Below are 26056 nucleotides of genomic sequence, written 5' to 3'. Positions count from 1 at the left end.
GAAGTTGGAGTGTACATTAGAGCTATATTACGTACTAGTATCAACATATTGAGTTTGGGTAGGCTTAATCTGACTCATGTGTCTTTTACCTTTTGATTATTTTTTTATTTTGGATGTAATGCACCGAATTAAGTGTTTCTGAACCTACTTGCTTTTTTAGAAGTCTAACTCTGCTCGGACTAGACGAGCACAGAAGGTAATCCTTGCAGGTTCAGTGTGTGACCATGTTTATTGAGTGTGTGTGTCTGATATTTTGATTTGGCAAATATTTCTAGAATTAGAATGATGCTTGATTGGGTCATCTGTGCATTGATCTTTTCAGAATATTTAACTTACGTACTCGTGTTATGATTTATTTTGTCTTGACCATGTTTTGAAGTGCATGGGATTTTATGGTAGATACATTTTGACTTAATTTTTTGTCATACTTAAGCTCAATTTACACCTAGTAACACACTTTACTGCACTCACAGTTTTTGAGGATTTATAAAGCACTGAATGAAGAAGAGATATGGCATCATAGCCTGTTCATTGCGGTGTCTGAAGAAATGTTGCATGCTCAGTTTAATGTGACCACAGCTTAAAAAAGAAATGACTCAAAAACGAAAGTGGTCAATGGTGTTTAGTTTTTTTGTTGGTTGTATAGTCTTTTAGCTGTTTTAAAATACAAGTCATACAGAGATGTTAGATGAAGAGCAACTAGTTCTTTGTAGTTTTTAGCTATTAGCTACTATTTTAGCTTTTGTATTGAGATTACAGAGATTGATTTGTTCACAAAACTAGAGACACTCCTCGTGGATAAAGGAACAGCTGAGAAAGGACGTCGCTGTATGGCATCTAATGAACGATATGGGTAAAGACCTCTCGAGGTCCAAAAGAGACGTTGAGGTATTAGAACTATTATTCAACTTTTATTGTTAGATCTCACCATTGACCTGAATCCAATAGGCACTTTAACAGTGTTGCACCCTCTCGTTTCACATAACTTATGGATATTTATTTAGCAACATGTACTAAATTTAATCTGAAAGTGTGAACTCCTATTAATCCTTCAATTAATAATTTAATAAACTGAAAGTTTAACGTTGGAAAACTGACAGATTTGCTGAGCTTTCAGAAGAATCAACAAAGGTCAACAGAAACATCCTTGACACTTTCAGTAAACTAATGCCTCCATGTATTAACTCCACCTGTAGATATCTGACACGATGTAAAGTGATGGAAAGAAATTTGAGGAAAAAAGATGGCATTAATCAAATTTAATTTTGAAAATGTTTTTCTGTTTATGGGTAACACCACTCAAACAGAATGAACACTTCAGGTGAGAGCATACGTGGTATCCTGATTCTTATACTGACATCCTGAGCATTTCCCTGCATGCATTTAATCATCTGTTTGGCTGCATGTCCCATTCTTTCCTCTCAACTCATTAAAGTTTTGGCACATATGTCTCTCCGCTCTCTCTCTCTTTGCTTCGTTTACATTCACCCAATCTGGTTAATTTTTTCATTCATTTTTTCAAAAAAAAAAAAAAAAATTGGGGTCAGTAAGAATTTTAATTTCTTTGAGGAATTTAATCTTTTATTCAACAAAGATGCATTAAATTCACAGTTAAGTCAATTATATTGCTTCAAAGGTCATTATTATTAAAATATATATAGATTGTTTCTACAAAATGAGACGGAACAACTGTTTTCAGCATTGATGTTAATAATAATAAATGTTTCTTGAGCACCAAATCCGCATATTAGAATGATTTCTAAAGGATCATGTGATACTGAAGACTGGAGTAATAACTGCTGAACATTCAGCATTAAAAACAGGAATTAATTACATCATGAAATAAATAAATGTAGTCTTGGAGAGCATAATACACTTCTTTCAAAAAACATTAAAAAAAATTACTGACCCCAAACTTTTGAATGGTAGTGTTAATTGGTTGCTATAATAATGATGTACTTTAGCATCCGCCCAAGATATTTTCTCAAAGAACAACTTTGCATTTTACATATTCATTTCATACTTTGTCCAAAATAACTGACTTGTTCGCGTGACCCTGGATGACAAAACCAGTCACATGGGTCATTTTTTTGAAATTGAGATTAATACATCACATGAAAGCTGAATAAATAAGCTTTCCATTGATATATGGTTTGTTAGGATAGGACAATATTTGGCCGAGATACAACTATTTGAGAATCTGAGGGTGCAAAAAAATCGAAACATTGAGAAAATCGCCTTTAAAGTCGTCCATTTATGTTCACAATTGTGCTGCATTCAACCACAAAAATAAATGTTTTATACATTTACGGTAGGAAATTTACAAAATATCTTCATGGAACATGATCTTTACTTAATATCCTAATGATTTTTGGCATAAAGGAAAAATTGATAATCTTGACCCATACTATGTATTGTTGGCTATTCCCACAAATATACTCGTGCTACTTAAGACTGGTTTTGTGATCCAGGGTCACATTATGAGGAATAAGTGAGCGCAAGTGGTAATACTTGAGCACACCTGTAGCTCTAACTTTTGTCTATTTTTTTTTTCTTTTTCTTTTTTTTTCTCTCTGACTGAATGGATTGAGTTGCAAACACACTAATTCTAATATTTGCTGTCTGTCTGTACAAACCCTTCAAGTCACTATATTTCCTGTTCCATCCATTGCCTTATTCTCACTAGCACCCCGCTGATGAAGTACGCAAACTTGATGATGAAATCTGGGCAATCATTACTAATTTCTCAGACGGGCAGTCTCCCTTCCCTTTTTCTTCATCCTCTCAAACTTCCCATTCTTCATTTGAGGGCCAGAGTTTGCTATCTCGCTCAAGTGTGCGTGACCCTCCTTTCCATTCTGGCTTAACTTCCTCTTTAAAGGCCTCTGACTCTCACTCAAACGACCCAGGCCCTTCCTCCCACCCCGACTCCACTCAGGTACTGTATGCTCTCACTCAGGGGTGAGTTGACTAATTCAACGTCAGACTAATTGGATAGTGACTAGTTTTAGATTTGGCCTTTACATGTGCTGCTTTTTAACATTTCACATGGTCTTAAAGGTTAGCTCAACCAAAAATAAATATTATGTCACCCTCATGTCGATCAAAACCAGTATGACTGACTGACTACTTTGGAACACAAAATATTAGTAAAAAAAAGTTAAATATACAGTATTTGTAGGGATGTTCCAACTGATTTTGTCCATTCAATGAAAGTCAGTAGGGTCCAAAACAACAGTGGACCCCATTGAATTGCATTATATAGACAAAAAACAAAACTCATAGGTTTGGGATGATATAAGGGTGACAGAAGTTTCATTTTGGGTTAACTATCCCTTTAAAATAAAAATAAATAAAAAAAGTAAACTTGTCATTCTAGTAGCTTATCACTTTCCTAGTTTACACTACTAAAACACTTTCTTTTATTGTAGTTCTGTTGTTTGATTTTTGGTCTGGATGTTGCCTTCCCAGCAGGTGGCACTGGGAAAAAACACTGTTGGTCTCCCTAGAGGTCCACGACCTGGCCCCTCTAACAAGGTTGGGAATCATGGGAAAGTGGTGTGTTTTTTGGGGAATCTTGAGTCCAGGCCAATTTGAATATACAGTATACACTACCATTCAAACATTTGGGGTCAGTAAGAATTTTTTTAAATTACATTTTTGAAGGAAATTAATACTTTTGTTGAGCAAGGATGCATTAAATTGAAGAAAAGTTTTCTAATGCTATAAAAGATGTATTTTTTTTCAATAAACTTTTGAACTTTCTATTAAAATATGCAGCAACTGTTTTCAACATTGGTAATTATAATAAATGTTTCTTGAGCATAATATAATGATTTCTGTGACACTGAAGCCTGGAGTAATGATGCTGAAAGTAATCATTCAGTTTAGCTATCACAGGAATAAATTACATTTTAAAATAAGTTAAAATAGAAAACCGTTATTTTAAATTGCAATATTTCACAATATAACTGTTTTTACTGTATTTTGATTAAATAAATGCAGCCTTGGTTAAAATAAGAGACTTTTCTTAAACATGAAAAAAAGTCTTACTGACCCCAAATGTTTTACACCATCTACTTATCAGTTGCAAACGCTAGTCAAGGTTTGGGGCTTTAAAGGATGGCTTTTTCCTGTAGATGTAGCTTGTAGTGCACACTATACAAAATACACATATTTCTGTATAAAATGGTAAACCAAACTCTGAATTCTATCCGCCATATAGTATTCATTTTTATGAAGATGTTGTAGTTGCAGTTAGTCAGTGACTGACAGGAATAGATTTCTTTTCTCTCATGCTTTCCTCTGTACTTTGCTTATGTGCTGCATTTCTGTCTTTCCTTCGTCCACGCTATTATGTATTTCCTTCCGCCTGTGCTCCAGTATGTTTTGGTCTACAGTCGGTTCAGCTTGCACCCAGATGACGTGCACTTCTGGCAGCTCCCGGACCAGTTCAAAGGGGATAAGGTAAACGCATGGATGGGTTCAGGCCCGCCCACCACTGATCCCCCAGGTTGTCTGATCTGCCTTAGACATTAATGAATCACTACCTGAGCCAAAGGTGGGATAGATGGGCAAGCCGAAACATCACTTAATCTAAACCAACCCACCTGGTGTATCTATAATCACGTCATGTCTAGAGTGTTACTGTCATGCTGACAGAAAGAAGTGCTGCTGTGGATTTAAGGGTAGAGGTTCATATCTGAGATGCTAATTTGTGTAATGCTGTTTTGCTAGCCTTTTTTTTAATATTAAAAAAACCTTTGTGAATATTGATATTGGTTTTGAATGTGTCATGATGTGACAAGTTTCCAGCAGAAAGCATTTTGCCTGTCCACACTGAAAATGAAACCGCTGTTTGACATAACACAGTCTCTGCTTTTCAGAATATATTGTGTAATGCACAGGAAAATTACATTTCACTTTTTCTGTCACTTGTTGCAGTTGTTGCTGGTCAGGAAAAAATCATTTATTTTTTATAAATAAAAAAAATGTATTTGGAAGTAAAAAAATATATTTGTTTTTTGATCATCCACATAAAAGCACTAAAAAAAACAACAAAGTTATAAAAAAAATGGAAAGCAATCTGAAGATTACCTTTGAAATGTTTGATATGATTCATCAGTGACATTCCCATGTTTACTACTGTAGTTTTTTATGCTTTTTGCAATAACATTATGGTTACTTTCATTATAATTAACATTATGGAAACTTTCTAATTGAATGTTTTTTATTCTAATGTAGGTTGGTGCATATGGTGGAAAGCTGAAATATACCATCTCCTATGTGCCTGGACCTCGAGGTTCTCCAATAGAAGATGCTGACGTTCAGATTATTGTGAGTATTATAGCAGACGTTGCATGTATGACATATTCCAACGATTCGTTCCATAAACGAAATGTTTGAACACTGTTGTTCCTCAATATTTCCACAGGGTAATGATATCACACTGGTGGCACGGCAAACATGGAGAAGGGGGCAAGGTGCCAGAGTGTCACAGGACTTTGAGATAGTTTTCAGAGAAGTGAGAACCCATTCTCACCCATTTTATTTCTGTTTTTCCAAATTTTTCATCATATTGTCATTTGTATTGAATTTAAGGAAGATATGTGGTTCAGCATGATGATTTCTTCTCTGTAGGAACACTGGCAGCGTCCCGATGGCATGCCGGCCACCCGGGAACACCTGATGATGGTGCTCGCGGACCTCGATGACATCCTGATCCGTGCTTCGTATCACACAGAGATGCGCTCATCCAGTATCTCAGGGGTCCGCATGGATATCGCTGTGCCTGACTACACTGGCCTGGCTCAGGCTTTGGAGGTGGAGCAGTGCCAGTGTTCTCCTGGTTACAGTGGTCTGTCATGCCAGGTATGAACAATCAAAGCTTTGCTTTGTGTCCAACCGGATGAATGGTAGCAAAGGCTCGCTTCCATGCTACTGTGATGATGACAGTATTACTCAATCTAGACATCTGTTCCATTGTCTTCATGTTCTGTAGGACTGCGCCCCTGGATACACTCGCACAGGAGGGGGTTTGTACCTTGGCCACTGTGAGCCGTGTGACTGTAACGGCCATTCGGAATCCTGTCACCCAGAGAATGGCATCTGCACGGTATGAATCTTTACCAGCATGCAGTTCTTTTTTAGAAGAGGGATGCATATAATTTCAGGGATGCATAAAAGCATACAAACCAGTGTTGCTCTCCCTTTATAGTCAACTTTAGAATAGTACAGTGAATTAATAATGTATCGTAAATAAATAAATGTTAAATTCCTTAAATTACTGGAGGCATAAGTCAGGACACCCCTATGTTAAATTCCCATAGAGGCGGCAGATTTTTATTTTTAAAGGCCAGTTATTTCATGGATCCAGGATATCAGGATTATCATCCTGATAAAATTCCCTTGGCCTTTGGAATTAAAATAGCCCACATCATCACATACCTTTCACCATACCTAGAGCTTATATATACCTAGCTTGTATACCTCATACCTAGAGGATATATATATATATTTATGTATATATATATATATATATATATATATATATATATATATATATATATATATATATATGTTTATGTATATGTGTGTGTGTGTGTATACATATTACATAATTACATATTATTTAAACAAATTAATTTTATTTTTATCCAAAAGTATCATCTAAAAAGTGTGTGTATATTATTTTGTATACATATTTAAACTATTAAATATAAATTGCATTTACTCACCCTCATCAATTAAATGCATATTTAAACAAAATAATTAAATTGCATCCTAAATAAATGAAGCCTTTGTAGTCACCTTGAACCGTATAGTACATTATGCCTATACATTTCTTTATATAAATATTCTATTCTGAATATCATATATATATATATATATATAATGAAATAAAATATAAATATACTTTAAATAAATAATTCATAAATAAATACTATTTATTAATGTATTTAATTATATTTTTGAAAATAATGTAATTACAATTGATCAAAAAATATAAAACATTATCAAAAAAGTGTGTATGTATATAAATATATATATATAAACTTAATAATCTAAATAAATAAATGTATCTTTTTCTCACCTTCATAAAAGTAGTCCATATACCACTTGTGTGTTATCTTTTTGATTCTTAGAGCTGTCAACACAACACCAAGGGTGAGCTCTGTGAACAGTGTGCTGACGGCTTCTTTGGAGATCCGACTGCTAGAACCCCTGAGGACTGCCAACCATGTGCCTGCCCTGGCACTGACCCTGACAACCAGTTAGTCTTAACATACACCTGGAAACCTTACCAGATTCTGCCAGCTCTTCTTTTCACAATATTAACCCTTATTTGCAGGAAGGCTTTTAATAGTGACTTTATGTGTAGGTTCTCACGCTCCTGTGAGAGTCTGGGTAACGGAGACTACCAGTGCACTGCCTGTCAGCCCGGCTACAATGGCCAGTATTGTGAACGGTATGCTCACACTCCCTGTAGTATAACAAATCAATTAGGCATGTCTATTATTGTCATCACAATTTTTGATGTGACACTCGTTTTCTTCATAGATGTGCGCCTGGTTATGTTGGAAATCCACAAGCAAGAATCCCCTGCCGTAGTGGTATCTGTTAATTTATTATCACAGTAACAATTACGACCCTATGAAATCAAAATTGGAAGTTTGTGACATTCAAGGTGCATTCAAGCCATATTGGAATTACCGTAATTATGTGATTCCGACTTGTAAAAAAAGTTTACATCCTTAGAAAATTCGAAGTTTAGAAGTTGTAATTACGAATTCTACGAGTACTCCAACTTATACTATGTGATTGCTGTACCACCCGACCTCTGCTGATTCATTTTGGCATTGATAGTGTTTTGCCGTTGATAGTGTTTGAGGTCATCTATATTGGCAGTGTACTAATAAAATTTGAGTAAAATCCCTCCCAAAAAACACTTTGGAAACCAGTAGCAAATTGTGGCTAATTGGCAATTAAAGGAAAGGCATGAGCCCTGTCTTTCCCAACTTCCTGTTTAAATTGGCAATACGTCAACACATAAATAACAACACTCGTGATTGATTTCATGGGGTCTCTACACAAACAGTTGACGCACTGCATTTGTGATACTGCATTTCTGTTGGACAGATTCCAGTAAAGTGTGTTTGTCTGTTATCAGCTGCTGCATCTCTAGTGGTGAAGGTTTATCCAGAAAGGGTTCAGGTGACACAGGGAATCCCAGTCACTCTCAGGTGCCAGGTGTCTGGATATCCACCACACTATTTCTACTGGTCCCGTGAGGATGGACGCCCAATCTCCAGCACAGCGGAGAGACGCAGACAAGGTACTGCCCGGATTACTCGAAGCAGGAAGCGTGTTCAAATCATTAGTATATCAGTATATATCTCCAGATGTCACAAATGAGTAGCCTAGAGCAGTATTTCTCAGCCCTGCTCCTGAAGGACCCCTGATTCAACTTGTCGACTCATCAGAAGAAACTCCAGGAATTAAAATGGTCGTGTCAGAAAGAGGAGACTTTGAAAATGTGCTGTGTTGGGGGTCCTCCAGGACCAGGGTTGAGAAACACTGCCCTAGATCAACCAAGCACCAAAAACAAGATCAAATGCTCTGTTACATATTGTATACATCCTTGGTGGAAAAGGAAATGCCATAATTGCAACCCATCTCACTATAAAATACATATAATGAAAATAATTGATTAATAAATACTTCCGTGTTTTAAGGCTTGCGTTACCATTTGAAAGTTTGGGGTTGTAAAGATTGTTTTTGAAAAAAATATTTTGCTTACTAATGCTGCATTTATATGATCAAACATACAGGAAAAAAACAGTAATATTATGAAATATTATTACAATTTAAAATAACTCTGTTCTATTTTTATATGTTTTTAAAATGTAATTCATTCCTGTGATGGCAAAGCTGAATTTTCAGCATCATTACTCCAGTCTTCAGTGTCACATGATCCTTCAGAAATCATTCTAATCTACTGATCTTCTACACAAGAAACATTTCTATTACATTACATACTATTACATACATTACTATTATACGTTTTGAAAACAGAATTATTTAATGAATGAAAAGTTCAAAAGAACAGCATTTATTTGAAATACAAAAATGTTAAAATCTTTACTGTTATTATTGATCAATTGAATACTTACTTGCTGAATAAAAGTATTAATTTTTAACCTAAATAGTTGAACTGGCGTGTATGTAACACAACTGATAGTACGAGTTTATAATGATGGGAAACCTTTTCATTCCACCCTGCAGGAGAGGAGCTGCATTTCCCCAGTGTGCAGCCCAGTGATGCTGCGGTTTACATCTGCTCCTGCCGAGACCAGCGCAGCTCCAATAGGAGCAAAGCTGAGATTGTTGTTACAAGTAAGTTGTTTTTTATCACCATAAAACACAACTCTATGTCAGTTATACAAGTCTTTCACTCTAAACTGATTTAACACATGACAGCACAAAATACATTTTGAAATTGGGTTTTTAAAAGTTGCTTTTGTTTTACTCTCAAGATGCATTTAGGTACAACAAAAATCAAGTTGTGATTGTCCAAGAACATTTTTGTAATTTGTAATTTGTGATAATGTGAGTTGCCAAGTATGTATGCATTATTTGTAACCAGGGCATAAAACTAAATTTTTAAGACCTAACAATAGCCGGTGATTTAATTAAAATATATATATATATATATTTTGTATTAAAAATTATAATTTTGGTAGCAGTTCATTTTACCGTCCTGTTCCCCATTTACATACTATGTACATATTATAGTTATTACCTTATATTTGCAGTTCGTTCTTAGTTAAGAACACGTAAGTGCACATACTGTAAAATAATGTCCAACCAGCCATGTAGCATAAATTAAGTTACTCAGTCAAGACCAATGAGTGATTTTTCTTTGTCTTTTGTTGTGTGATTAACATTAAAAATAGACAGCATCAGGAATATTAGGCTGTCATTTTAAGAGCTATTGCACTGATCCAGTATACTGTTACACGTGTTTTATTTCTCAACTCTTTAGGTTAAGACAGCTGACTAAGGATACTTGCCAAGATTGACATAATTTTGTTTGAGTATGTCTGTTCAAACACAAGAAGAGCTGGCCCGCCAACTGTCATTCACATCTGTCCATGTTCATGTTCTAACAGTTTTGCATTGTTAGAATTCATAAAAAAGGTTACCGGCGGCCAACTAGCGATTGACACAGTTTCATATACTCGCCAGCGCTGATTTTTATGCACATTTGGCACTTACCGATTGTTCATTTTAGGCCCTGTTTGTGGCTCCATGGTTTTAGCCAATCAAAACATTTTCTTATTTAATAATTTGAATTTATAAAGATTTTTTATTTTTGGCTTTTTGTGTTCACCATTGGTAAAAAGAGAGAGAAAAAAAACAATCTTATCTCTTGATTGTCGAACCCCTTTTCCCTCACCAGCCTTACCATCCAAACCTATTGAAGTCTTTATCGAGGAGCCCAAAGCACAGAGTGTGACGGTGGGATCGACAGTGATCTTCATCTGCGCAGCTAAAAGCAAGGTATGAATGTCTTCTGCACACACATCCATTACAGACATAACCTCACCCTTCCTGACTTCTAAAACAGATGGACAGAGAGAGAGAGAGAGAGAGAGAGAGAGAGAGAGAGAGAGAGAGAGAGCAATATTTGGCTGTAAGTATGAATGACTGTAAGTGAAAATATTTGCGGACATGTGCTTCTATCATAGCTGCCAGCGTACACCCTGGTTTGGACCCGCAAAGGCAACGTCAAGCTGCCTAACCGAGCCATGGATTTCAATGGAATCCTGACCATTCAGAACGTGCAGCCTGAGGACGCAGGCGACTATGTTTGCACAGGCTCCAATATGTTAGGCATGGATGAGGGCACAGCTCGCCTCTTTGTCCCAGGTTTGTGATTGGCACATCATCCTCTAAACCTCCCTGCCTTCTAGTTTTTCAGTGTTTCTCAAGTTGCATGTCTCTTTGCTTATCTCTTTGCCCTATTTTTTTGTCCATTGTGTTGTTTGTGCCAAATTCTGCTTCGTCTTATGGACAACAGCATGGCTAACCCTTTTTTGTGTTTAAATTATTGCGTTAATCAAAAAATTTCTGTTTCCACTTACACCAACTTTAATGGCTTTTCTTGTGGCCAATGTAAAATCTTTACGCCAGACAAAATGATACAGCTTGTGAATGGTTAAGAATAGCTAAACTCAGATATATACAATTTTGTACTCAAAGAAAATACTGTCAATCAAGACTAATCCAGCACCTGAAATCATTTCTTTTTCTCAATACAAATTCATTTCTTTTTTTCCCCATCATGGCTGTTGCAAGCTAATTTCTTGAGCAAAATGTAGATTTTTAAGCCTTTTTGACTTATGAATATTGGAAACTTTGCTCTCCTATTTTCTTTTTTAATTAGGACAACTCATAAATTCCCATAATGCTTTTTTTGTTATGTGACGCACATATTAAAGCAAACAGATCACCTGTAGTGACTCCCCTGAAGACTGACGGCAAGTTTAGTCATATTAAACGTTTGATATAAACTTTTTCAATTTAGAATATTGTGCTATTGTAAAACAAAAGATGAGCAGAACTAATTTTGTTAATTATTCATTAATCTATTTAAATGTAAATTGTTGTATGAAATTCACTGCTACATTTTACGTTAAAATGATTTACATAGAAATGCTAATTTGTACATTGCTATTATTCATGAAACATAAGAACAAATTTGTAAAATCCTTTTTTTGTAAAATATTTTACACACATTGTCACATTGATTTGAATACTAAAATACATTAAAATGGATTTATGTACAATTTGCACAGAAATTCATTTTTCTTGTGTTTGATGAATAAAGCCTAGACAAGCATATGCATCTTGTTCATGCGTAGTGTTCTTAGTAGTGGTCATTGAAATCAGCTGCTGGTGTAATTGTGTGTTGTCATGGTGGTGGTTCTTTGTCAGTCTTCTCACTAGCGGAGGATTTTTGTCTAAATTTCCGAGCATGTTTACTGTCATTTCCCTCCTGAGGTGGTCTTTTGGGGATAGTGGTATATGAGGTAGGGAGGTGTTATAATTGTAGAAACTGGGACCCAGCCAAAAGGACTGCAAGTGCAATCCCGTTCCCGACTCCAAGATGTGATTCCATCTCTATTTTGTAATGGAAATGTTTTTCAAATTTGTATTTGAAAATGGTGCTATTAATAGTGCAGTAGTTTGAATGTTGATTTTATCCATGAGTGTCATATTTTCCATCTCAAATTGCTTCTTCTTTTTTTTTTCTCTTATGAATTGGAAACTGCCAGTGGTTTAGGCAGTGTTTTTTATATTATGTTTCAGCATTACAAATTCAGACAGGTTTTGTACTGTTCTAAACTCTTCAGTTATATTTAGTAGTAGTATAAAATAAAGACATTGCATAGATAATGCCTTCCAAATGTTGCCAACAGTGATATTGTTTAGAACATATTTATTTTGACTGGTTTGACAAACTACTGTAAAATAAATAACGGCTTACATTTACAAACACAGCGAGTGATATGGCTGAAAGGATGTTTGATGTTGACTTCAAGGTTGTATGTGTATGAAATAACAGACTACAAACATTTGTTTCATGCTTTTGTGTTTTTGCATTGTTTTTGTTCTTATCTATGTTGTACACTAGAATGGTGCTTTTTCACTAGAATAAACTTTTCTTTATTTCTTTTTAACTAAGCATATAGCATATATTTAATTAAGCATATATATATATATATATATATATATATATATATATATATGCATTATTTCCTTAAAGCAATATTTAATTTTGTAAATTTTTGAAATGGTAGTGTGTCTTGAGAAAAGATTATTTTTTTTTTAACATTATGATTCCATTGTATTTTATTTGTCTAAACTGTGAAATGTATGTACAAATTATTCTCTAAATGGTGAACATATTAAAAGAATAACAGGTAAAACACAATCGCTTTATGGAATGAAACTGAAAATAAAATCCTAAGGTAGGCTTCTATCAATCACAAGCTGTATTTAAAAAAAAAAAAAAAAAAATATATAAGTTAGTGTTTATGCCGAGCTAAAGCTTTTACATGTAATATGTTCTAATACTAACCTGCATGCTTTGATTTTGTCTAAATGTTGTTTCCTTTACTATTCTTTTAATTATACAGAGAGTGCTTACCTTACACTCAGTTTAAAATGTCTTCTAAATGTCTTCTAAATGTGCATTGATTTTTCATTAGTAAAACTCAGTGTCCTCATTCATTCTTAATGGGGTGAACTTATTCTTAATGGGGTGAACTATTATTCTTAATGGGGTGAACTATTGTTTGGCATTTTACAGCAATTATTTATCAACTTTTCCACCATTGACTGTAATCTCACTTACTGTAACAGGTGCTGTAAACCTATGATACTGGAGCATGATGGTTTATTTGGAAATAACTTAATTTGCATTACTAAAAAAGCCAATGAGAAGCTTCCTTTTACAAATAAGCTTTATGTACTGAATATATCAGTCAAAAGTCCAGATATAAAAGGTAAAATTATTATCATATCTGAGACATTATTTTTATTCTGTTTTGAAATGTTTTTAGATATAACAAATACTGGTGTAATTAGCATCAATGATATCAACCTCAGGTATTTTGAGAGGCATTGTTAAAGCTGCCTGTTAAAACTTGTTTTATTTCCATGGAAATATATGTAAGTTTCAACAAGCTTATCTAGAGACTCAGTTCAGAAATAATATAGTCACCACACCCATTAAAGTATAATTTCACGGCACCAGTGCAACACAATAAAATACAAAAGAAATGTTGCACACAAGTTTTGCAGCTTCTGAGAAGTTTTTGAGTTGAGTGGCATATGCTTTAAATCACATTGAAATGCTTGGGATCACCAGTGCGCCACTCTCACAAAACCTTCTGGAGTCTCACTTGACAGTATCTACCTGTCCATCATTCACAGAGGCTTCTCAGTCACAGATGTTTTTCACAGCCTATGAGATGTTTGAAGGACATAGAACGCGTAAGTCCACATGGTTCTCTCCCTCCAGGCCTGGAGGGACCCGTTTTTTACGCATGCAATCTTCACAGCCTGCATGCTTTTACCATCTCAAGAAGTGCCCTGGTACAACCTTCAAATTACAAGCACAGTGCTAGTATGTCATAAAAAAAGCTTTGCAACCACCAATTTTTTGTTATTTGAAATATTAATCCTGTTCATGGACACATTTTCCCCATATACAGGTTGAGTTGTACTTTGAGCATTACTTGATCTGGCTAAGCTTTCATGGACCGTATGGGTCCATTGAAACAGAGAAGCTGCATGCTTTCACAAATGGGGACTTCTCTCTGTTGCTGAAGTGTGTCTTGTATCATTCTTATTTTATTAGTAATTAAAGTCAAACACAGAGATGTCTTGGTAGTCAAGACCAGTTCAGTATCAGATTGGTTAGGTTGTTCTTCAAAGTGCATGTTATATGTGACCAAACCACCAAACATCACACTTGTTGCCTAACAGAGAGGGGTTCCCAACACATTTCATCAGCCCAGTATCATGCTTTTGATATGCAAGACTATGTTGAGGTTTATCGGATATAAAACAACATCCATTGTTCTTCAAGATCATACTGTGACTCATTTATAATTATCATCAGCCGTGCATACACTTCCAGTGCACTGAACTTGGCTCTCTCAATGTCGTGTTAAGAGCAATTTATGCAATTGTATAGACATTCTTTAAAAGAGGGGTTCACTGTAGTATGCATTTACATAATTTTTGATAAGTAATGGATTAGAGGGTGGGTAGATAAATGGATGGATATGGTAAACGGGATATATGAGCACGTGTGGATAGATGGATTGGTAGAGAAATGGTTGAGGGGTTACAGATAGGTGGATATTGTAGATAAATGAGTAAATGGATAAATAGATGGGGGTATGTATAGACGGATACAGTTGAGAGTGAAGATGAATGAGTAGATGAGTGGGTAGATCAATAGATGGATATGATGGACAGGATATATGAGCACATGGGTGGATGGTGGATGGATGGATTGGTAGAGAAATGGTTGATGGTTGAGGGGGTACAGGTAGGTGGATATTGAAGATGTCTGTGTATATATAAATATAAATAGATGGGGGGGGGGGGGGTATGTAGAGACAAATACAGTTACTGATATAGTTGGGAGGGAAGATAGCTAAATGAGATGAGTGGGAAGATAAGTAGATGGCTAGATGTGTAGACCGAGATGTGGGTTGGTAGACACGTGAGCAGATAGGTGGATAGACAGCTAAATGTTTGGGGGGACAAATAATGTTTGGGGGGACTGAGAGGTGGGTAGATAGATGAGTAGATTGATAGATAAGTGGGAAGATGGCTAGATGTATGGATGGATAAAGTAGATGGATGGTGCAGACTGATGTTGAAAAATAGATAGCTGGGTTGGTAGATATGAAAGTTCTGTGGGATAGTTGAGTGGGTAGATAGATAACTGTGCAGATGTGTAGACAGCTGGCTAGATAGAGGAGTAGATGGGTAGGTAGACCGCTATGTGGTTGGGTCAAAACATAGATGAGCAGACAGATGGCTGGGTAGATGGATGGATGGGTAAATGTGTAGACCGACAGATGGTTGGGTAGATGGATGCAGTAGACAGACAGCTAGCTCGCTAGATGGTTGGTTGGTAGGTGGATAAATATGTAGACATACGGTATAGATGGGTGAGTATGTAGATCTCAAAATGCATAGAATTAAAAGTAGTCTTTTGAGTTATGGACTTAAATAGGAACTCCATCCAGGAGCCCATCATGGAAAAAACCAACACTCTAAATGCCAGGACAGCTAAATGAGCACTGTTCAGTCACTGAGAAGCAGACGGAGTTTAACACAGAGCTTACACAGACCAGTAGTCCGCCCTAGTTGGTGAAAGAAAGCTTTCTTTTGCTCTGTTGCCCTGGAATCCATGTAGTTTGAGGGCTTGGCATCCAACCAAGTTGGCACAGACAGCAGTGAGGGCCTCGCCCTGCCAAGCCCTGTTTGCCACTTCTCATCTCCTCAGGCTGGCTGCCAACAGACATGACTTGACCATCAGCTCTGGCAGCCAGACACATGCTGCATTCGCTGTCACACCACTATCACTTCATGAACACTCTCACAAACAGACCTTTCTTACTGTAAATGTAAACTCTTTTCTCACATTTCACCCATTTGGCTTTTTTGTATTTTAGTGCTCATAATAAAGACCAAAAATAAATAAAAAATCAATTAATTAGCATGACATTCCAAACCATTTAGACCATGAATGAAAAATCCATTCCACTGAAAATGTTCTTGACCACTTCCGACATTGAGAGAGGGTGAGGTCTGTTCTGAACAGGTAATGAATGGTACTCCTGTCTATGATTAACTGGTTTCTACCTCACTGTAGCAACTGAAGGGTCCAAGCCGGTGGCCACAGTCAATCCACCTGTGCTGACAGTCCGACAGGGCGAGCAGGCAGAGTTCCGCTGCTCGGTGACCGGCAACCCCACCCCTGCTGTGGAATGGATAGGTGAGCCAATCTACTTTTGAGAACACGAATGCATATATTAATACGTGGTCACCATGGTTATGTCAAGTAGAACATGCTTGACATCTTATGTTGGTCCTGAAACAACATTCCTGCAAAATCCCAAAGAAGTGAAAAAGAAATCAACTTTAACAAAGATAATTTATTATGTAGTTAAAACACTTTTTATACTTAGGTGTGAAATGAATGCAATGTTTCTGGACACTTTGTCCCAGTCCTCAGCCATCAATAACATTGCATGTTATTTGCAATTAAATGGAAATAGTTTAGTTAAACTTACAAGTGCTTTTGTCCCACTCATGTACATCTTTTGTGTGTAAATATACTGCTGGATTTGCTTGCAAGCATTTATGGTAACTGAAATATCCTTTATAATTTATATGGACACATTTATTTAAATAAATGTGTAATTGCACATTATGATGAAGTTGCAAATTAAACATTAACTTTAATTATATTTACTAACACAACAGTTAAAATTATAATCAGGTACTTTACATATGCCTTTTAGTGTATTAGTCAACACATCAAAATAAGTGTAGTTTAAAGCATGACAAAAGATGGTAAACAAATGATTTTATTTTTATATTAGAAATTGTGCTTTTAAAAGGGATGGTGAACTATCCCTTTAAAAAGCACAATTTCTAATATCAAAATAAAATCATTTGTTTACCATCTTTTGTCATGCTTTAAACTACCCTTATTTTGATGTGTTGACTAATGGTAAAAGCTGGAGTAGTTGCTGCATAAAAGTTGTTGCTGCATTTTGTACCTTCCCAAGTACAAAAATGAAAATTCTATCAGTAATTACTCAACCTCATGTTGTTACAACCCTTCGTTCATCTTCGGAACACAAATTAAGATATTTTTGATGAAATCTGAGAGCTGGGTCACTCCTCCATAGGCTTCTAAGGGATTGAAACTTGCCGGCCCCGAAAAGCTATTAAAGACATCGTTAAAATAGTCCAAGTGACTACAGTGGCTCAATCTTAAGTTTATCAAGCGACGAAAATACTTTTTGAGTGCAAAAAAACAACAAAAATAATTACTTTATTTCAAATATTCATTTCCTTCTCTGTGGGCCTCGAGTCAGTTGACGTAGTTTAACAGCGTAGTGCTTCTGTGTTGTACGTCACACACATGACCAGCGTCGGCCAATAGTGAGCCTACGTGTGACGTACAACAAAAAGCACTACGCTATTACACTACATTAACTGACTCGAGGCCCACAGAGAAGGAAATGAATAGTTGAAATAAAGTCGTTATTTTTGCGCAAAAAAAGTATACCCGTCGCTTGATAAACTTAAGATTGAGCCACTGTGGTCACTTGGACTATTTTAACGATGTCTTTAATAACTTTTCGGGGCTGGCAAGTTTCAATCCCTCAAGAAGTCTATGGACTAGTATGGAGGAGTAATCCAGCTCTCAGATTTCATCAAAAATATCTTAATTCGTGTTCCGAAGATGGATGAAGGTTTTACGGGGTTGCATCAACATGAGGGTGAGTAAATACTGACAGAATTGCATTTTCGGGTGAACTATCAGTCTACCAACGTGTTAAGAAACAATGTTAGCCATGACAGTGTACTCTCTTTCAGTACACTTAAGTGGCCTTTTATTTCATTATATTATCTGGAGTTTAATAAAAGAAAAAAAATACTTTTAAGACTTAAAATACACTAAGTACACAGTCAATGCAATTAAGCACACTTCTTTTTCACAAGGAGACTGAATGTTTGAGAAGAAGCCTTAAATAATTTGTTTTTCTTTTCCTAATCCCTAAAATCAGATTGATCATTTAGAATGTTGTCCAGCAAGGATGTTGATTTGAAGAATATGTCCTTCTTTAAAATAGTTTGTTGTATACACGCATCACATCAACTATTCCTTCAAATAACTCTCTCTCTCTCTCTCTCTCTCTCTCTCTCTCTCTCTCTCTCTCTCTCTCTCTATCCATATATATATATATGGATGAAATCTGTCTTATAATATCTTTTTTTTTCAGGAGGTCCCGGGAAACAAATCAGCTCAAAAGCTGTCGTTCGTAACGGGCTACTGACCATCCCATCTGTGGATCGCTCGGATGAGGGCGAGTACATCTGCAAGGCCCTAAACACGCATGGCGAGCACACAGCCCGAGGAGTTCTACATGTTCAAAGTAAATGTCCTACACAGGAATATTTCAAGATTTACCGAGTAACAAGTTCACGAATATGGTGAGTGAGTCCTTCTCTACTTTTTAACTTATGTTTCAGGTACAAGTCAACCTCACGGTCTGCCCCACGTGCAAGTGAGCCCCACGCGGGTGGAAATTCACGAGGGTGAGACTTTACGGTTGTACTGCAGGGCCGTTGGCAGTCCCACCCCTGCCCTCGCATGGAAGAAGAGAGGTGGTTCACTGTCGCCACAGGTGAGAAACAGATTCCTCCTGTTGTCATTTATCCTATTACTCAATTACGATTTTTAGGGTTGTGACATTGGTCATATTTTGCCTTGTTTTTTCCTTCCTTTGAGTTTTTCTTTCTGTTTCATCCTGTGTCTTGGTGTTTGTTCAGGCAATTCCTTCTCACGGTTTCCATCAGTTTAAAAGCAACAGTCTCGATGTGTTACAGAGACGTATTGAGGAGCTACAGGTCTGTCCATCTGTCTGATGTCTGTCTCACGCGTCCCATCCCACCTGTCTCGCTTCACTCACCCTCACCAAAATCTGTGAACTAACTGCATGATCATTTATTTATTCATGTGACATCCATTAGATTTTTAGCAAAGAAATAATCATTACAGATTACTTCTGTTAGTACAAACAGATCTTAGTTTGTCTTAGTCTTACAGTTAACTGAATATGCCGGTTATAGTTCTCGAAGCGTACAGCATATGCAGTGTGGTACAAAAGTCTACATTGATTCAAAATTCAAAGTCTGAACCTGGAAATAAACACATTGTGATGTAGAAGGAAAACAAGTGGTGCTGTCATTAAAGCAAAGACAGGACAAACCAAATAGTGACAATCATTTAAATTTTACAATTAAACTTTTCACTCAAATTGTTATCCTGATAAAAATGTATTTAAATTGGAAAAATTGCGAAATAAAAATCCACACAGAAGCAATATCTCAATCGGACCCATTCCTTTGAACCTCACTGTACATGCTTTTGCTCCGTTAGATTTGGGTTATTCGAGATATGAGACCTGTCCAATGCCGCTGGAGGGCTTTGGTGTCTTGCGTACCTTGTGTCTTTGTGGGCTGGTTTGTTCTGCCTAAGAGCATTGCTGCATTGTGTCAGCTTTTCCCAGGGTGTGCTCAGGTCTTCCGTGCGGCCATGCAGAAATTCTGTGTGCTCTAGCAAGTGGGCCGCTTTGAAAATTTGTGAATGGTTTCAGACACTCATTCAACCAAGCCTGCCCCATCCCAGCTCTACTGCTGCCATGCTTCACTAGATCAGAGTTAAGCGGCTTTGCTCCTGGATAAAAAACATCACCCCCTCCCCTATGAATACAGTCGTGTAGTTTACAGATGTAACTTACAGTTTTAGGGTTTCTTTGCCGTAAGCTATACACATTTATGAATCTGAATCATATATCCACCTTTATTTTGCAATGCTAAAGTAAGCTATTTTCTTTGAATATGCAAGACTTCTGAGATAACTAGAAGCATAAGAGCCCAATCTTCTGGTTCTGGTATCTAGCACACGTTTTCATTTTGCGAGCTCTTTATACAGTATAACAGACTGTTTTTGTAAAGCTGGAAGCGGATGACTGCCGAAATGTTTCACACCCGCTCTTACATTAAAAATAAGGTGGATACATCCTTATAAAACTGAGAAAGTGTTAATATGTTTACTTTTTAAGATTGATTTGCAGTTCTCGATAAGTATGTAGATGTTGTGTAGCCACTAGCTGCATTAACTGTCCACTGTTACTATGTGTCTCGTTTTGTGAAATAATCAGCCTCACCAACGCCATTAATCAATTACAGGTAATGGCGGTTCAATCATCTGCTAATATAGACCTGTAGCACCATAAATGTAACACCCATAATTAATAACAATGTTATGAGGCGTGAAATATTACACCGTGCCTTAGCCAGATGCGCCAAGCTTCAACCAAGAGTTTACCTGTATGTTTTGTAAGCCACCGCAAACAGTACCATTATATTTTTCCAGGCGTTTGACTTGTTTCTGCGGTGTCATGCCGGGTAGCCCTGCCCACAATGGAACCTCTTTGGATAAGAATAGTTCTCCTCCTGTACATTAAAGTCGACATGCAATGGAAGTCTCTTTTCCCTATTGTGACTACTGCTGCATCCCAATTCGCCTACTCATACTGTGCCCTAATAGTATGTACTGTTTTTGTGAAGAAAAAGTACATACTTGTGAGTGTGTAGCAGAACAGTAGGTAAGCTTTGGAACATACTACTTCGTCACTTCCTTCACATTCAATTTAATTTAATATCCTACCGTTTCGGAGAGAAATCCAGTAGTACGTTGATCTGACAGATCTGCATAATGATGCATTTAAAAGTTAATGACCAAACATTTATTTTCAAAAGTTCACAATGTTGTTGCAGATAAAATATAATGTGGATAACATCTTTTCGTCTGGTTAGATACTGATTATTAATTACTCAAACCCCTTTATCTAAACCTCTTTTTAATCGCCGGACTTGCACATCCATCATGTTTGTAGTTTTTTAACACTTTTTATTCGTGTTTGTAGTTCTGATCGAATCCTCGTCCATCGTGCAATGGGTTGTGGGCATGGATCTGCTCTTCGGATTCCAAACGGAAAAAGTTGACCATCCGGGGATATTTGGAATGCTCATTTCAAAATACTAAGATTTGGGACACACTAATTCTAATTTCGAATACTATTTAGGATAGATAGTATGCGAATTGGGACGCAGCATGACAGTATATCCAAGTTAAAATTTAGGGCGGGACTTGATTGTGTCCATCGGGAATTGATTTGATCTTTGTGGTTTGCTATTGCTGTGATCTCATGTGAGCTTGTCCCACACTCGTGCCGAAAAACACATGATCAGTGAAGAGCGAGGGGCAGCTATTTTGATTAAAGTTTACGAGGGTACATGCATTTTAAGAAAAGTAATGATGAGCACGTATAAATCATTTAAATTTTAATAAATACTGCAATTTTCCATGAAAAAAAAAGAATTGATTTCATGGTGACTTTAATCATCAAACATGGAGGATGTGAGACTGATTGTGGAAGAATCGGATACTATACACTGTAAATGGTAAAACTATTTGTTAAAAATAAAACAATTCCATGAAAAATATTGTATAGTGAATTATCACTGAAGTCATGAAAGTACAAGGTTTGTGTTTTGCTATTTTCAGCTGCAGCACGTTACGTGAACCTGAGAGAACTGTTCTGATTGGCTACGTTCAGACTACGTTCCCTTTTTAATTTTTTCGCACGTTCAGTTTGCCGCTAGTCTTGGTCTGGACACGGTGATAGCCTCATAACAAAAATCATGTAAATTACTAAAATGCTAAACAATAAAACAATTTTTTAAGTGTATTTGCAGGAAATATATTAATGTATTTAAACTGTATTATTTAGTGTAATGTGAATCTTACCAAAGCAAGGTAAGTAATGAATATAAAACTTGTCTTCTGTTGTTGATTTTGATGTTTATTCCGCTACTATTGTACTACAATCACGCTTTGTTGAAGTTCACATAATAAATCTTCTCAATTTTTTATATTTAACACTTTTTACAATGTACATTATTTCAAAGCAACTTTACACAGAAAAAAATTTGCATTGCAGTAATAATTTCTAAAATGGTCCTGAAATATCCATATATGCATATCCTCCTCAGGCCCGTATGGAGCGCACTGACATCGGCACTCTCGTCGTACCCAATGTCAGGTCATCTGATGCAGGCACATATCTCTGTGTTGGAACCAACACTGTTGGTTCCTCAGAAGCTTTTATTGAGGTCTTTGTTAAAAGAGGTGAGGCAAACCATCAAACTAATTTTACACTAACGTTTTTTATAGGATATTATTTTAATATTGTCCTCTCGCATTGATCAGGTGAAATCATCCCCTCTGGAGTCACCATCCAACCCTCTATTGCTTCAGTAATGGAGGGAGAGACTCTGGATCTCAACTGCATCGTTCTAGGAACCTCTCCTGCATCTGTCAAATGGAGAAGGGCCGGTGGACTGCTGTCATCCAATCATCAGGTTTATCTCCGTCCATTATCAAGCATATTTGATTTACGTGATCTCATAAGTATATGCGTCATTAGATTTCTGAGCCACATGCTTAATATATGAACCATATGTGTGCTTGCAAGGTGCTGGGGACTCAGCTGCAGATCCTGCAGGCCTCTGCAGATGACACTGGTGAATATATCTGTCAGGTGGAGGGCGGCCCATCCCCTCGCCAGGCTTCTGTATCTGTGTCTGTGACCTCCAGCTCCTCCCGTAAGTCCTCTTCATTTATGACAAACAGGAGTGTGTCAATGTCCATCGAGAACAGCATTAATCAAACGCTATTATTTAGGCAGAGACTGTTTCATAATGTCACCTTAACTGTGTTGCCTATCCCGGTATTTTGGTTTGCCGTGAATTGTGTCAAAAGATAACTTATTTTTCAAGCCTTCTTGTCTTAATGTGTCCCAGTGACTGTCAGAAATTAATTTCAGTTTTTTGTTTTACATTTATGAGGGAATGTTATGCCAAATCAATCAACTCAATTTTTTAATTAAATTAAATTTTTAAGTTCTGTTACTTTTAAAACCAAATCAACATCAAATTTATAATTATCTGATATAATGCATAAGATATCATAACACAATACACAATCAGAGATAAATAATTATAAGTAATTGGCTGTTGCCTATTTTAGATTATACAGCTACTGTATGTATATTGATATAGTTATTGTTGGGAGTGCTTTCTTTACATTCTGTATTTTTAAGGCTGATTCGTGTTCATCAAATATGACTTTATTTGCTACACATTCAACAGTGAATGCAGAACTAATATGACAGGAAGAGGTCACTACTGAAGCACTAAAAGCATAACTAAACAAATCAGAAGACTGCACAACGTACAACAGGCAGTCGTCCCCCCCCCACATTTTTAACCCAAGTCCAGTTTCATTTCTAACCCTGGACCCGATGCTGTGTGCAATATGTGCTCACTGTTTTTTGTGGTGTGATTTTGGACTAGGCCTCCAGAGCCCCATTATCTCCATTGAGCCACATAGCGCAGCAGTGAAGCAGGGCGGGTCAGCGAGCTTCAGGTGCAGGGTTCACAGCGGAGCCCAGCCGGTGCGCTTGGAGTGGAAACCCACCAACAACCAGCCTCTGTCAGGTACACTGCTGCGATTCAGTTATGTCAGTGTAATTAAAAAGATGATACCTGAATATTAATGATTTTGCTTTTTTTTTTTTCATTAGATAACGTGAAGGTTGGTCCCGACAATTCTGTCATGACCATTACCAATGCCCAGGCCAAAAACCAGGGAACCTATCGCTGTGTGGCCAGCAACTTGTTCGGAATGACTCACAGCATTGTGTCGCTCATTGTCAGAGGTATACCAACATTTAATGCAATTTTCAAAAGATAAGATGGTTGGAAGGTCACTAGAGGTTTTTGGAAAACCAGTTTGGAAACAAGCATTATTGCTATTTAATTTGGTGCGCACCATTTTCTGAATATTTCTGTTCAGATACTTTTGTTGCAGTCGGACTACTTCACCCACTCGCACTGACACGTCATCGGGCAAGGATGACTTTTACTTTTGTACTCCATTCTCTTATACTTTTGTGTGATTTCATTCTTAGAATCTCCTAAGGCTGTAGTGACCCCTGCAGGACCGGTGCGAGTGAGGGTCGGTGATTCCATCAATCTCGAATGCCAGTCCGCTGGAGAGCCAAGACCCTCTGTGAGATGGCACAGATTGGACAACAACCGCAGGACGATGCTGAGCAGCCCTGTGCCTGCCGATACCAGTGCTGTCATGCAGGTTATGCGCTGTTTGTAGTCAAGCCGTTGTTGTTTACAGAATCATTTGCCTCTGTATTTTAAGCAGAGAGTTTCATTCTATGTTCAGGTCTTAGTTGCACGGCCAGAAGACAGTGGCACATATGTGTGCACAGCACAGAATAACCAGGGCACGACTGAGACTCGTGTAGAGGTGTTTGTAGAAGGAGGACCTCAGGTGCCAACCGTTCCCCGTGCCAGCGTCCGTGAGCCTTTGACAGTTGTGGTAGAAGGGTCAACAGCCACACTTCATTGTGATGCCCATGGTAGGTGCAGCCGTAGGCAGCATTTGACAGTTGTGATGGTTGAAACCCATTCATATATCTAAATTAAAGAGTGTGCCTTAAAGCTCTTGTATCTTACCTAAAGGATTCCCAAAGCCAACAATCACATGGTCTAAAGTACGGTCTTCTCTGCCTTGGAGACACAAGATAGTCGACAACAGCCTGGTCTTACCTAATGTGGGCCGTCAGGACTCTGGTCAATATGTCTGTAATGCCACTAACCACATGGGCACCAGTGAAGTCACCATCATGCTGGAAGTCGACAGTGAGCTTTATTATTTTATAGAGATGATCATTTTTATTCCTTGTTCACTTGATGCACATATACAAACATTATTATTTTACACTTAATATTAATAATATCATGCTTTGTTTTCAAATAAAAATATCCCTCAATCCAAATACATGTACTTAAAGCAAAATCGCATACTGTATTTAGACTTCAAAGAATAAATATTGAAAAACATATCATGCATCCTTTATGAACAAATTTGGAGACCATGTCAAACATTTAGATATTCATCATCACTTTTTTTGTTTGTTTGATTGTCCTGTAGATAATGTAAAGATTGGTCCCGACAATTCTGTCATGTCATTACCAATGCCCAGGCCAAAAACCAGGGCACCTATCGCTGTGTGGCACATTACAATAAATAATATTCTTATTCATTATTTTGGTCTTGTTTGCCAGAAAAACAAATCTAAACATGATAAATGTACATAATTTGAACATTTCTTAAGATATTTATACATTTATTATAATATATTTTGAATTAATTTATTATCATTTTTAATGGGCAAACTTTTTTTTTACTGTTTTAAGCATAAACCTTACCTCATGTGAGATTTAAACTTGATCCCAGTTGGGGAAATACACTAAAATCCTCAACAAAAAAAAACAAAAAAAAAACTTTTTTTACACATTTTACTTTAAAGTACAGTACTTGTAATTAATTTTTTTAGTTACACAAGTTAATTTATTTTGCTTTATTTTGCTTTAGTTTAGATATTTATACTAGAATGCATAACACTTTTTTTTCTTTTCTTACATTTTAGCTGCTGTCCAAATTCCTCATACAAGTGTGAAGCATGTTTTTCCTGTTCTTGTAAAGCTCTCTAACATGAGCCAGCTGTAATTA

At 36.7% G+C, this 26056-nt stretch overlaps 1 protein-coding gene across 9 annotated transcripts in view; it reads left to right on the top strand.

Moving 5' to 3' along the window:
• The window catches only part of hspg2 (heparan sulfate proteoglycan 2), a 110936-nt gene that overhangs the window by 65161 nt on the left and 19719 nt on the right, over positions 1 to 26056 (top strand). For 5 of the 9 annotated variants that reach the window (XM_077218758.1, XM_077218764.1, XM_077218759.1 and 2 more), the window contains 24 exons: positions 5245 to 5337; positions 5435 to 5524; positions 5641 to 5871; positions 6002 to 6115; positions 7146 to 7273; positions 7382 to 7468; positions 7561 to 7613; positions 8171 to 8335; positions 9286 to 9396; positions 10463 to 10563; positions 10752 to 10932; positions 14005 to 14064; positions 16469 to 16591; positions 18615 to 18767; positions 18865 to 19019; positions 19165 to 19242; positions 22456 to 22591; positions 22673 to 22824; positions 22938 to 23067; positions 23818 to 23961; positions 24048 to 24182; positions 24435 to 24616; positions 24704 to 24899; positions 25003 to 25182. In XM_077218758.1, coding sequence (XP_077074873.1) covers positions 5245 to 5337; positions 5435 to 5524; positions 5641 to 5871; positions 6002 to 6115; positions 7146 to 7273; positions 7382 to 7468; positions 7561 to 7613; positions 8171 to 8335; positions 9286 to 9396; positions 10463 to 10563; positions 10752 to 10932; positions 14005 to 14064; positions 16469 to 16591; positions 18615 to 18767; positions 18865 to 19019; positions 19165 to 19242; positions 22456 to 22591; positions 22673 to 22824; positions 22938 to 23067; positions 23818 to 23961; positions 24048 to 24182; positions 24435 to 24616; positions 24704 to 24899; positions 25003 to 25182 — 3178 coding nt within the window. Of the gene's footprint in view, positions 1 to 160; positions 197 to 2686; positions 2939 to 3471; positions 3538 to 4383; positions 4468 to 5244; positions 5338 to 5434; positions 5525 to 5640; positions 5872 to 6001; positions 6116 to 7145; positions 7274 to 7381; positions 7469 to 7560; positions 7614 to 8170; positions 8336 to 9285; positions 9397 to 10462; positions 10564 to 10751; positions 10933 to 14004; positions 14065 to 16468; positions 16592 to 18614; positions 18768 to 18864; positions 19020 to 19164; positions 19243 to 22455; positions 22592 to 22672; positions 22825 to 22937; positions 23068 to 23817; positions 23962 to 24047; positions 24183 to 24434; positions 24617 to 24703; positions 24900 to 25002; positions 25183 to 26056 lie in introns of all 9 variants that reach the window. The other 4 variants (XM_077218757.1, XM_077218760.1, XM_077218761.1 and 1 more) reach the window with 4 other exon arrangements.

Source organism: Siphateles boraxobius, unplaced genomic scaffold (genome assembly GCF_051911475.1).
Source record: "Siphateles boraxobius isolate OS27281-9 unplaced genomic scaffold, OSU_SipBor_1 77, whole genome shotgun sequence".
Lineage (NCBI taxonomy): Eukaryota > Metazoa > Chordata > Actinopteri > Cypriniformes > Leuciscidae > Siphateles > Siphateles boraxobius.
This window is presented reverse-complemented; position numbering and strand designations above follow the sequence as displayed.